This window comes from Phoenix dactylifera, chromosome 6 (assembly GCF_009389715.1).
Source record: "Phoenix dactylifera cultivar Barhee BC4 chromosome 6, palm_55x_up_171113_PBpolish2nd_filt_p, whole genome shotgun sequence".
Lineage (NCBI taxonomy): Eukaryota > Viridiplantae > Streptophyta > Magnoliopsida > Arecales > Arecaceae > Phoenix > Phoenix dactylifera.
The window spans coordinates 15,445,921-15,459,346 of NC_052397.1; the positions used below are offsets into that span (position 1 = coordinate 15,445,921).

Below are 13,426 nucleotides of genomic sequence, written 5' to 3' on the forward strand. Positions count from 1 at the left end.
TGTCTATAAGGCACTACTTTGTAGTGGGAGGAGGAAAAGAGCTTGCTTGCTTCCATCTCCTCTCTCTCTCCCCCCGTTCTCCTTTGCGTCCTTCGCCCACTCCGACCCCGAACGCGGCCAGATTTTGACGCCTCCGTGGCCGGGATTCCGCCGTCGTCCTGGCCGCCGGTGGCTGTGGAGGATCCTGTGTTGGGCTCGAGTGTCGGTGGCCGCTGTCGCCACCCTCTCTGCGCCGGATCCGGGACCTTCCTCTCCGTCGGCAATGAAGATGGCTTGGAGCTCCTCCTCCTCTTCCTCCATTGCTAGATGCACCTCAAAGCTCGCACCTTTGGCCGTTTTCCTGGCGTTCTTTCTGGTCTTTTCCTCGCTACCTTCCACGGGTCAGCTCGCCGACATCTCAAAACTTTCCAGCTTCTCCGCCATTCGTCTAAAAATTCGATCTTTTTGTGTCCATTATTCTAAAAACTTGATGTTTTTTGGAGTCTTGTGCACAATTTGTCATTTTTGGTGATATGGTTCTACGGAAGACGGATGCTACAGATCTTCTTATAACGATTCTTTTAGATTTACAGCAATTTGATTAGGAACAAAAAGAAATATATATTTATTTTTTCTTTTTTTGAGCAATTTGTTGTTGTAAACTCAAAATCTGCTTCCCTTTTTCAAGAATTAGCTTATCGCGTTTTTGATGGAATTACCATTTCCCTTTGTCTCTTTCATAAAGGGGAAAAAATATGAAAAAGTTCTGGATCAAATCAACTGAGTTCTGAAAATGAGAATCTGTATAATGTTCTTTGAGTATATTTAGACTTCATCATAAATTGAGAAGAAAAATTTTTTTAGTTAAATTAGTAGTTGACACATCCAAATATGACAAATAATATATTTTTAAATTAATGAAATTTGATTGTTGATAATTGTCCAATTTTCTACAAGGTAGTATTTTTTTTCTTGGTAAGACTAAATTGGAGAATCAGTAGGTTCAAAAACGAGACCTTCTACCAGGCATTTCGACTGAAGAGAGATGCTTTTTGTTAGAAAGAATATGTTTTGAAGATCTAATTTAGAATGTATTTTCAAGGTCAGTGTCATGGGTTTCACAGAGATCAGTCTGTGGTCAGAGAATTGATTTTGTGATGAGGTGCTTTACACCAAAATACAGAAAAAACTGTTCAATTTAAACCTTTTGATTTCAGAGTGTTAGGAAAGTATTATCCCTATTTTTTTTTTTTTGCTTGCTTTTCACGTTCGTTATAAGAGATTAAGGATTTTAACATTAATTCTTGCAGCTAAATTGGTTAAATTGTAACTCTTTTTTACTAAAACATGCTTCTACTTTTTCTTTTGCAGAAGCTTATGATTCACTTGACCCAAATGGGAACATAACGATCAAATGGGATATTATGCAGTGGACTCCAGATGGTTATGTTGTAAGTATTTATTAGTAAGAACATAAGCAAAGAAAGCTTTATCACTACTCTAGCAACCATATTTAAGTCAATCAAATTCAACTGACAACAACACCTTCCTGAATTGCTTATTTCTTTATTCCTTTTTCTCCGATGTCTTATCAACTATGTAACAGGAGAATTTTTGGTCTGTTAGAAAAAAGAATAATGAATTTAGCCATTTGTGAATCCTTTTCAGGCTGTTGTTACATTATACAATTTCCAACAGGAGAACTTTTGGTCTGTTAGAAAAAAAGAATAATAAATTTATCCATTTGTGAACCCTTCTCAGGCTGTTGTTACAATGTTCAATTTCCAACAATACCGTCACATCCAAGCACCGGGATGGACTTTGGGATGGACATGGGCAAAGAAGGAGGTAATCTGGTCGATGGTTGGAGCACAAACTACAGAGCAGGGTGATTGCTCGAAATTTAAAGGGAACATTCCTCACTGCTGTAAGAAGGATCCCACAGTTGTCGATCTACTTCCAGGAACTCCATATAACATGCAGATTGCAAATTGCTGCAAGGGGGGTGTTCTTAGTTCATGGGTTCAAGACCCGGCCAATGCTGCAAGTTCTTTTCAGATCAGTGCAGGCCGAGCAGGAACCACCAACAAGACTGTCCGTGTGCCCAAAAACTTCACACTCAATGCTCCTGGCCCAGGATATACATGTGGGGTTGCAAAAATTGTGAAACCTACTAAATTTGTTTCACAGGATGGAAGGAGAACAACCCAAGCTCTGAGTAAGACACCTGCTGAAAATTTGTCTCCACCGCCTCTCCACACTCCCCCTCCCTCACAAAAAAAAAAAAAAAAAAAAAAAAAAAAAAAAAAAACACTTTTTTCGATAGAGAATGTTTCTTCAAATTGCTTCTTTCTGTTTTATGTTTATCAGTTGGTCCATCCAAAACAAATTAGCTATTCATCTTTTTACCAAAAAGTTTTAATTCTGCCTGCATTTTATAAGTACTGGTGCGTGGGTAAGATTAGATGACTGGTTCTGCTTCAGGCTTGGATGTTTGCCTGCTAATTCATCTTTTGTACTAGTTATCCTATTGGAGCATGCCATCAGAAGCACAAGAGGGGGAAAATGTAAGATTTCACAATAGAATATAGCTCTTCTTAATCGTTGGTACTGTTGGAGCTGACCAACTCATATGAATTTTGATCTTTGTTCGCCCCAATCAGAAAGGACTCATTATAGGCCCACAGAGATAATGCATGACTCTTTCATAGAAGACAGAATTTGATGCGTTATTGGGACAATGGATTTGTGCTATTGATGTCTCTTTTATATGCCTGTGGGTCATGCTATTGATGCCTGTTCTTTGCATCCAACTGAAAGGCTGTGGGTTCTAATTTCTGAATTGCTATAAGAATCTACAAAAAAAATTGCAAGAACCCCTTGGAACGTGCCAAAATTCATAAACTTTCTTGTACTCTAACTAAAAATGGTGCCATGAAGTTCAATAACCTCCATTTTCTGTTGCAAGTAAAATCTACAAGCCGCTTAATTCATTTAAATGGAATAAACTTATAGATGTTTTGATAGTTTCAACTTTTTAGAAAAAAATGTGGCTTGTTACATAATTGTTATTTTTATTGGTGTAGTTATTACTGTACAATACAAGTTAGAATGCTAGCTTATTGATGTTGGGTTTAGCCATGAAATCATGGTGTTCTCTCTTTCTTGATAAACCATTATGTGTCTATTGCAGTGACATGGAATGTTACGTGTACATATTCTCAGTTTCTCTCTCAGAAAACTCCCGCGTGCTGTGTATCACTTTCATCGTTCTACAATGACACAATTGTTAACTGCCCAACATGCACCTGTGGCTGCCAAAACAATATAACTCAGCCAGGAAGCTGTGTAGAGTGAGTTCTAATACTAATATGATTATTTCTTTCATCATGCAAATTTCAGCCTGGTTTATGACTTATTCTGGTGTATTATGACAGGGGAGATTCACCATATTTAGCCTCTGCTATTAATGGCCCTGGAAAATACAGCTATACACCGTTAGTCCAGTGTACATCTCATATGTGCCCGATAAGAGTGCATTGGCATGTTAAACTCAACTACAAGGAATACTGGCGAGTGAAGATCACAATAACAAATTTCAATTACCGGATGAACTACACAGAATGGAACTTAGTTGTCCAACACCCTAATTTTGACAATCTCACTCAACTCTTTAGCTTCAATTATAAGTCGTTGACTCCTTATGGAGCGATAAGTGAGTTATCTTCACTCATTTGAGCTTTCTTTCTTTCTTATTACCTGTTTAACAATTAACTATCAGGACATTTTGCGCTGCCCTGTCTTTCTTGCTGATTAATTATAATCGCTAGTAAAATTTTCTGCCAGTTGATACCTTGATGATCCGATACTATAACGGGGCACCATATGCATTGTATATATTTTCTTTATGATGTGCACCGTCATATTAACTATGTGGAAACATTGTGGTTCCAAACCTTTTTTTTTAACTTTTTTTAATGTCATGTCCCATGGTTTTGGTGTGGCAGATGATACTGCAATGTTATGGGGTGTCAAGTACTATAATGACTTACTCATGGCTGCTGGACCCCTTGGAAACGTCCAGTCCGAACTTCTATTTCAGAAGGACTTGTCAACCTTCACTTTTGAGAAGGGATGGGCCTTTCCACGACGTATATACTTCAATGGTGATAACTGTGTCATGCCCCCTCCAGATGCATACCCATGGCTACCAAATGCCAGTCCTCGATTGTTAGGCCCCTTGCTTCTTCCAGTTGTGGTGTTCTGGGCCATGGCATTCTTGCTGGTTTATGTCTAGGACCTTGCAACTGTCAGAAAAAATTTGATTGATCTGTAATATCCACACGAATTGCAGAAAGTTTCTAGCAGTGGATTTTGATTTCTTAAGGGCAAGTTGGATAAATTGTCTTGCTACGAAGCAGATTCAGGTGTGTCATGCTCAGCCAGACCAAATGCATCTACTGTATCGTATATTGGTGTTTTGAATCCACTCCTCTGGCTAGTTACATCAGTCAGTTATAGCAGTTAATTTTCTAGCTTGGAATTTATTGTCATGTATATGGCCATCATGGTGGTTGGAGAATGGAGGACTCTGTTTATTTATATTTAATAAATTTCACAAACACATAAGTTATTTGTTGTAGAAAGCGAAAGTTTCTATGCCACATGTATTTTATTTACTTGTTCTGATCTCATCCTTGAGTTGCATCTTGTCACAGAAAGTTCTAGCTTGTAATTTGTTGTCATTTATGTGGCCATTATGGTTGTTTGGAGAATGGAGGATGATGTTTATTTACAATTAATGAATTTCATGAGCACATAAGTTGTTTTTTGTAGAAATTGAAAAATTCTATTTGATATGTATTTTAATTACTGGTTTGGTTTCAACCAGGAGTTCCATCTTCATGCAGGATAATGATTTCGACTTAAGTGGCATGATGCATTTATTGTAAACTTGCACCTTTGTAAGTGACATCCATAGATTAGATTTATAACATGAAGTCCAAAAGTGCCAAACATGGAGACTCGTAGAACAATGGCAAAATTGTGTAGGAACTGAAGTATCACATTGACATTGGAGTCTAAATAAGGTAATTGCGAGAATTACTTGAATTCTTGTCAATCATTGCATAAGCAAAATAAGGAAGCAGTTTTTGGAAAAAGAAAGACAATTCTTCTCTATTTCCAATCTATCAAATGCTTAATCTTTTTCTAATCCTGTGAGAAAACAAGAGGAAGTTCGGGTGGTGAAAGTTTGGGAGCAAAATGCTTGCTTGGAGACGTGTTTCTCTTGACAGAACCTCTGTGGGCAATTAAGACTTGAGGAATCTAGACCCTCAAACCTTTCTCTCAACCATTCTTCACACATGCTCATGAAACAAATACAATATTGCTTGGTGATTCGGTACAGGCTAACTTGATTTTTTTTAGTTCCATGTATCAACCAATACACAAACTTTACACCAGGAGAACAAATTTATCTATGCTGTCAAAAAAATTGTGGGACAATTATCTCAAACAAGAGCTTACCCAAGTTCACACTCATGCCAACACCATTACCATCAGCAAGAGTCCTGAAGTGGCGAACGTCTTCAGCATGACTGGAACACTTACATGAGCAGAGTTTGGCAGGTAAGGGTATGAATCTGGTGACGGCATTGCACACTCATCACCATTGAAGTATACTTTACGCGGGAACGCCCACCCTTGTTTGAGAGTGAACGTGTCCTGGTCCTTCTGGAGGAGCACCTCTGACTGCACATTCCCAAGGGCCCCTGCCTCCATGAGCAGATCATTGTAAAACTTCATGCCGTAAAACATCCCAGTATCATCTGCAAGAAAACAAATGGCTCAGGTCTGTTTCTACTGAGAGTGTAAGGCTGAAGGGAAAGGAGAAGGCAGCGTAGTTGGGGCTCACTAATGGACCCATAGGGGAGGAGGGGCTTATAGTCGAAGCTGAAGACTTGGGTGACATGGTTGAGGTTGGGGTGCTGGATGACAAGGGACCACTGGGTGTAGTTCAGGCGGTAGTTGAAGTTGGTGATGGCGATCTTGGCACGCCAGTAGTCCTTGTAGTTGAGCTTCACATGCCAGTGCACGCGGATGGGGCACATGTGGTGAGTGCACTGCAGCAATGGAGCATTGTCCTTCCTTGGTGTGTTGATCCCAGCTCCTGTCAGCCGCTTCGAGTCGCTTCTGTAGCATCATCATTCAGTGTAAGATTATTTGGCGCTTGTTGATGGATGGATATGTAACTGGAAATTTGAGTTTGGAGGATAATATACTTGATGCAGTTCTTGTTCCGGCAGCCACAGGCACATTTGGGGCAAGGGGTGATGGTGCTGTTGTAGAAGGATGAGAAGGAGACACAGCAGGGTGGGTTCTTGGAGGCCAAAAACTGTGAATAGGTGCAAGTCACATTCCAGGTCACTGCACAGCCATATAGCATTCCATCAGTTCTGTTTTGTGGAAAAAAATTGAAGCAACAACAATCAGGAAGCAATAAAAGGATTGGTAGGGATCATACTGGCATAGTTCAGTCTAGTGACTAAAAGCATCTGGTCTATATTATTAGTGACACGCATGTTTGTATCTGAAATAGTAAATAGAGGAGCTGAAAATGTTGTATTTAATTTGTAAGAGGATTCTAGTGCTCGTGAATTGATGCCCAGTTGACGATAATGCAAGGATTTGTCTTCCAAAGGACTTGGCTATGTGGTTGGCCACAGAGGTCTTAATTTTTCCATCATAATTATCCATGACAAAATCTGCTATTCAACTCTTTATTTTTTTCAGGGTCTCCTAAATAAGTTCATACTAACAAAACTTATTTATGGGTTCTTTGAAGAAATTTTCTGAGATAAAATCCAACATAACATAAATAGACAGAAAAATGACACTTGCTGAAAAACATATGCATAATGAGGCTATCATTATATGTGATGATATAACAAGGTTTCCAGAAATATCTCACTTCTGATTTTGATCTGCCAAATCTCTAATGGAAAAATCATTCATTTTTTCAGGAAAACTAATATCCTACATGCAAAAATAGAAATACAAAAATTCTTACATTCATTAGCAAACTAAAACAACATCCAAGCGCACGTCGAAAAAGAAAAAGATCAAAAGAATATGTAGTTGGATATTTCAACTGGTTAGTCTCATACAACATAAGATCGGATAAAACCCGAGTACTAACAAGTATGAAAGACTAGTTATATTGATTTCCTATACCATAGCTCACTAGATCTGATGACTATTCTATTTTACCAAGTACTGAAAATACCTTTTTTTCATGACAGAAATGTTGCTGGACTGACCAGAATGTTGCCAATCAATCCTTTATTCAGATAAAGTAAGATTCTTACTGAATGATGTGCTAGAAACTCACTGAGTGCTTGGGTTTTCCGGCGATGATCGGGTGTAAGGAATGTGGTGGATGGCACAATCTTGGCTGGTCCACAGGTATACCCTGGACCAGGTCCCAGCAAGGTGAAGTTCTTAGGCAGCTTCACCGTCTTGTTCGATGTCCCAGCAAGCCCAACACTCACCTGAAAGGATGACACTGCTGCTGCTGGGTCCTGACCCCAGGATCCAACCACCCCTCCTTTGCAGCAATTTGCAATCTGCTGATTGTATGGGACCCCAGGGAGCAAGTCGACGACCGTCGGAGTCTTCTTGCAGCAGTGAGGTATGTTCCCCTTGAACTTGGAGCAGTCTCCTTGCTCAGTTGTCTGGGCACCCACCATGGACCAAATCACCTCTTTCTTAGCCCATGACCATCCTAAGGTCCATCCAGGGTTCATGATGTGCCGGTACATCTGGAAATTGTTCATTATCACCACAGCCTAGGAAGTGAACAGTAGAGTTAGTATCAGTATCAATGAGTTACTTATTCCTAAGTCAGAAGAGTTCTTGAATTGAATTTGCTATAGTATATACTTTATTTTTATTCTTTCCTTCATTCAAAAGAGTTTGGCTTTATCTTGACTTTTTGTTATAGACTTATAACTATAGCTATTTTCTAATCTAATCTCATCAGACTGAGTTGTTGTAATTTGCTGCCTTTTATACCCACAAAAACAAGGAACTGATGATGCTTGTCATTCCTTCGGTGATTCAAAATATATAGTTTGGTTTTATCTCACCTTCGTGCTATAAGTATGGTTATTTTCTAATCTAATTTCATAGGACTAAGTTGTCGTAATTGCTGCCTTAACACATGCAAACAAAGCAACTGATGCTTGTAGAGGTTAGGTTTTCTCGAGCAATCTGATAAGATTTAAAAGTTGTTGATAATTGACTATATATATATAGCACATTTATTTCGATACAAATGAAGCATAAGGGACAACAATCAATGAGCAATTAATGAAATATTCTCAGTATTCACTTTGTTTATTAGCCAAATGATTTGATAAATTGATCACTAATTAATATTGAGTCCATTAATTTCAAGACTTATTTATCATATTTAGTATTCTATGATATTTTTGCTATTTCCTTCTACTTTCTTGCGCACCTTTTTACACTTTGCAATTTGTGTCTGAATTCCAAATTTATTTTTTTTTTTCAACTTCTGCTTCTTAGATGATTACAATTCCTTCAGAAAAAAATATAATATGATTAATCTTAGAAATTCAGTGTAAAAATAAAATCCGAACCACATTCTCTCAAAAAATAAAATCAGAACAATGTTACTTACCACATATCCATCTGGAGTCCATGAAATTACATCCCATTTTATTGTGATGTTGCCAGTTGGATCTAATGGATCATATCCCACTAATTGACAAATCAAATGAAAATAATAAATAATAAAAACTAGAAGCAAAAATGCAAACTTTAACGCATTTTGAACAAAATTGTTCAGAACAAAAACCTGCAGGATGGAACATCATGCCACAGAGGAAAACTGACATAATGAATCCTAATTTCCTAAACAAGAAGCATGGACGCTTTCTGATAACGAAACATTCACTTCCCATGGAATTTTCTTCTTGCCTCTGGTTGCTGGGATTGTTTAGCTCCATCCTCGGAATTCAGTCACCCAAGCTACAAGCTTTCTGACAAATGATTTAAGAGCCTGGGTGGCCGGAGTAGGAGGAGGGGGCTTGTGGGTCTTAAAGAGATGAAGGGATTGATCCAAAGAGAAATCATCCATTGGAGTGATGGCTCACCTACTGGTTTGTTGGACCCTTCAAAAAAAAAAACTCTCATCATTCTCTGCTCCTTTCCTTCAGCCTTCTTTGTCTTTTGATTTTCTTCTATTTGAATTCCTCCGTTCTCAAGCAATGTGTTTGGTGAGAGGGAAGGAAGAAAAGGACGCGGGAAATTTGAAGAAAACCTCCCAACGGTCATCTGGTCCGTGACAGGGACCGTTAAATACCTTAATAAAATGGCAACCACCATCCCATATTACTCCTGTGCCCCTCAGCCATTTGAAAGGCTTAATAGTTAATAAAGAAGCCTTCTTTGCCATTCCATCGATGTTTCTGAATGACAATCCCAAAACAAATTTACCTGAACAACTTTGACATCGCCTGATCATGATAGTGTTTCAAGCCATGATTAATTTCATGGTGACACACGCTGTATATCATGTTAGATATCACATACGATCGCAGTCGCACTTCATTTTCTATTTACCATGGTAGGTGGTGCTCAGGAGTAATTTGGTGATGTAAAGGAAAAGAGTAGTTTGGTCATCAGAGAGTGATGGAAATCTTTTACGAAGTTGTAAGTAAAGTGTGCTTGATTAAATTTTTCTTTTTTCCCCTTGGTGAGGAAAGGAAACACATAGATATCTTTCAATATCTTCACATGGAGTTTGATCTTGAAGGAAGACCTTCTATTCTTTTACTAATATTATTATATAATTCTCAAAGCAGGTGGAGTTGGCAGCAAGTAAACGGTCCCCATCTGAAGGTTACTTCTCAACTGAGTTCCTACGCGCCATGCCATGTTTTTCTTCCCCTGCCAGGTCTAGCCGGCCTGTTCTCTGTTGCTGGTCAGCTGTCAGACAAAATATCATATTCTATAATGCTAAAGGTGATCAGGTGTACTTCTTCTACAAGCTTTAGAGCCATGAACTTTATCTGCCTGTAGATTGGAGGTAATGCAATGGACTGAATTGAAGAAAACTTGTGTTGTGCCCACTTATTCTGATTATGCTATGGCTTGCAACTAGCATCCATAAGAGGAAGATGAAAAGGAATAAGATGAAGGGGATGATATATTTGTTAGTGATTATTTTGTTGTCCTGTCTTACATGCGTCTCAAATTATTTATCAGATAGGTGCTCTTTGATCACCTGCCTAGTCTCTGAAGAGTAGCAATTTGCATTTCTGTTGTTCGAAGATTCTCTGGGGCTACCAATGAAATGTGAATTATATTTCCATTTGTAGTATCGGGCGATTTTTTTGCAGCTTTCTTCTGCTATATTACTACGATTAACATCAGATTTTTACTTGTTTAACAATTTAGTGATCTGAATTTTATATATTTTAGTAGAAGTAGAAAAAGTTAGGGATCCATGTTTGATAACTAATCAGCAATTTGATTGCATAATTTATTGCTTCAGCTCTCTGTAATACTAGAACATATTTTTAAGTTACTAGTTATTTATTTCTAAGAGTATAACATATAATCAACAAGGTAGCACTCTGACTAAACTGTCTGAAATCATCACTGTTTCTATCTCTCCATATCGACCAGCACAGCGCAACGGTTGAACAATCTTAACCGATCCTTTTGTTCTGAGGGATCCGACACTACCGCCATTTTGAAATGATTAAAGAAGTCTGAATTGGTCGAACCAAAGCGCCTTATCGTTTATTGTGCATCATGATCCCCTCATCTATTTTGAGTCAACTTATGATTTTGTTTCTCGTTTAATACTATGGAGGTTATGAAGCCAGGTGGATCTAGTCTCCTCTTGTTTTCCTCAAAAAAAAAAAAGAAAAAAAAAGAAAAAGAAGTACTATGGAGGCTTAAGACCTTTGCCGTTGCAAACTTATAAAACTTCGTACTTATAGTGTCAACTTAAAATGGCTAGCCAAAAAGATATTTTTTTGGATTTCTTAATCCTATATAAGTACCCATGATTTCTTCGGTGAATAACCAATGCAGAACTAACACACGCCTGCACGAGTCGTCACATACTTCCCCTCATTCAAGCCCTAACGTCCTCATCAGGCAAAATATTCAAATCCATTTAAGTCTAATCACAAGCACCACAATAGGCCCATGGTCAACCTCCATGAACCCGTGCTATAGTATCCCTTACTTCACATAAACTATTGGATTAGTTCGCTCTAATACTATTTGTAACAACTTAAGACCTCACCCAAAATAGCTAACCGAAAAGGTATTTTTTTGGGTTCCTTAGTCTTCTATAAGTACGCAAGATCTTTTTCGTGAATAACTGATGTGAGACTAAATACACGCCCGCATGGGTCGTCACAGTTTCATATTCTCCTCACATGATAACTATGGGAGTAGAAAATGTTATCTCTAGGCTTTTCCTAAAAGTCCCAACATAACCACAGTCTCTTTCTAGAGTTCAGATACAGAAATCTCATGGATATTCTTTTTTTTAAAAACAATAAAGATTCTAAGTTAACCTCCCACATCTCTATAAAGGATAGAAATAGAGATGTCAAATGAGCAAGTTGTTCATGGAAATCTGGCTTGAGTTCAGCTTGCTTAGATAGTAAGCGAGCTGAGCAAGAGCTAGGCTTAGGTCACTAGAGCTTGGTTCAAGCTTGGCTTGATTATAAAATTAGCTGAGCTTGAGCTAGGCGTAACTCATGTTCGGCTTGTTCAGACCTCTAGCTAGAACGCAGTCTTAAGTTTCAAGAGCCTCTCTCTCTCTCTCTCACCATCTTGTAAATTTATATTTTTCAAAATTAAAAAAAGCTAATCAGAGCTGTCTTCATTCATTTCTGGTCATCCTAACGGGTCAGATTTAGATCCAATCTATTCCATTTAGTTGGATCGACCCATGCCCTACTCATGACACTCTGGTTTCATCATGGTTTGAATCCTGGCCTGACCAGGGTCATCCAATGTGCACACAACTTGGGAGAAGATGAGCAGCCAGGGAGAAGGGCTTTAGAAGCTTCAGTCCATGAGCCAGGGTTAATAATAGCAGGGCCAGCAAAGCAATATCTAAATACAAAGACGGTCATTTATCTATATGAAGTTACATAAGATTATTTTACCCAATTATCTAAACCATTTCCTTAGAGTATACACAAAAACAAAGCAATATCATACTCCGAACCATGGCTTTTCACGCCAAAACCACTAACAACAACATTACTCCCAATTCCTAGTTACCTCAGCAGACACAGATAGAATACAGCTTGCTGTACTAAAAATTATTTTACTTGCTGTCCTTAACTGGGTGCAATCTCAAGTAAAACACTCTTGAGCAACAATGGAGTTGCAACTATAAAATGTCAACACTAAAGAGGGAGACCAAGTTGAAAGGAAACTAATTGACCTTCATCAATATTTCCAAGTTACACCACTAAGAGGACATCGATGCTCCTGGTTTTGACTGGTCTCCAATGTGAAACATCAATTCTCAGCCCACTGTGTTCTGAAGCTCATGTAGGAGCAACTTTATCAATATTTGGTCCCATTTCTTGGTTATATATATATATATATATATATATATATATATATATATATATATATCAACATTCCCATGCACATGAATGCATCTGCACTAAGAGGACATTTCCAAGTTACACCACAAATTCATATCAATGGGTCGTTGGATAAAACCAGAGGCATATTTTCAGTTCTTTTCTGTGTTGCTGAAAGAGAGAGTTCAGTAATCATCTAACAGTTCTGGAACCTGTTTTCTTAAAAGGTGTATCCACTGATGGCAGCAATGACCTTTGTGACTGGCTTGTGCTTGCTCCAGCTAACAAGGAGCATGTTCTTGAATCTAGATGTTAGGTATGTTGCCTTCTTATCCTATCTGCATTTTTAGCTGCTGCAGCTGCTCTGAATCCTTTCGAGAATGCTCTTCTTTGGAATATCATCTGATAAACTTTGATTATGTCAGAAAAAAATTGAAAATTTCATCTCTATATCGTAAATACTCAGTAGTTTTCAATGAAGCTAGCTTTACCACATAGTAGAATACCTTTTTTTTTTCACAAGTATCTCTCAATCACTTATTTGTAGGTTTGAGCACTGTGAGAAAGTTACCTTGAGTTTTTAGTTATCAAAATCTTTGCTTCTGAGCCCAGTGAAGTTTTATTGTAGATTCGGATTGTCAGATATATTCTTCAGTCATTTACAAATTTATTGGTTGTGTTTTTAAATCATCTCTGATAATTTGGTTATGTATAAACTACTCATTATTTTACAAAGCTCATGATTGCTTATTCACGATCCAAAGCTCGTCGAGGTGATATTTGCATGC

General features: G+C 38.1%; 2 protein-coding genes across 2 annotated transcripts; one reads left to right on the top strand and one right to left on the bottom strand.

Moving 5' to 3' along the window:
* Nucleotides 1–4,671, top strand: LOC103696102 (COBRA-like protein 1). The gene is made up of 6 exons (XM_008777630.4): nucleotides 1–380; nucleotides 1,351–1,430; nucleotides 1,741–2,197; nucleotides 3,173–3,332; nucleotides 3,417–3,694; nucleotides 3,987–4,671. The coding sequence occupies exons 1-6, from the start codon at nucleotides 263–265 to the stop codon at nucleotides 4,274–4,276; spliced, it is 1,383 nt and encodes a 460-aa protein (XP_008775852.3). The 5' UTR covers nucleotides 1–262; the 3' UTR covers nucleotides 4,277–4,671.
* Nucleotides 4,672–5,073: 402 nt separating this feature from the next.
* Nucleotides 5,074–9,107, bottom strand: LOC103696101 (COBRA-like protein 4). The gene is made up of 6 exons (XM_008777629.4): nucleotides 8,864–9,107; nucleotides 8,687–8,766; nucleotides 7,373–7,829; nucleotides 6,264–6,408; nucleotides 5,897–6,174; nucleotides 5,074–5,810 (listed from the first exon to the last, which is right to left on the bottom strand). Exons 1-6 carry the CDS (start codon nucleotides 9,012–9,014, stop codon nucleotides 5,521–5,523), a joined length of 1,401 nt encoding a protein of 466 aa, XP_008775851.1. The 5' UTR covers nucleotides 9,015–9,107; the 3' UTR covers nucleotides 5,074–5,520.
* Nucleotides 9,108–13,426: the final 4,319 nt, after the last annotated feature.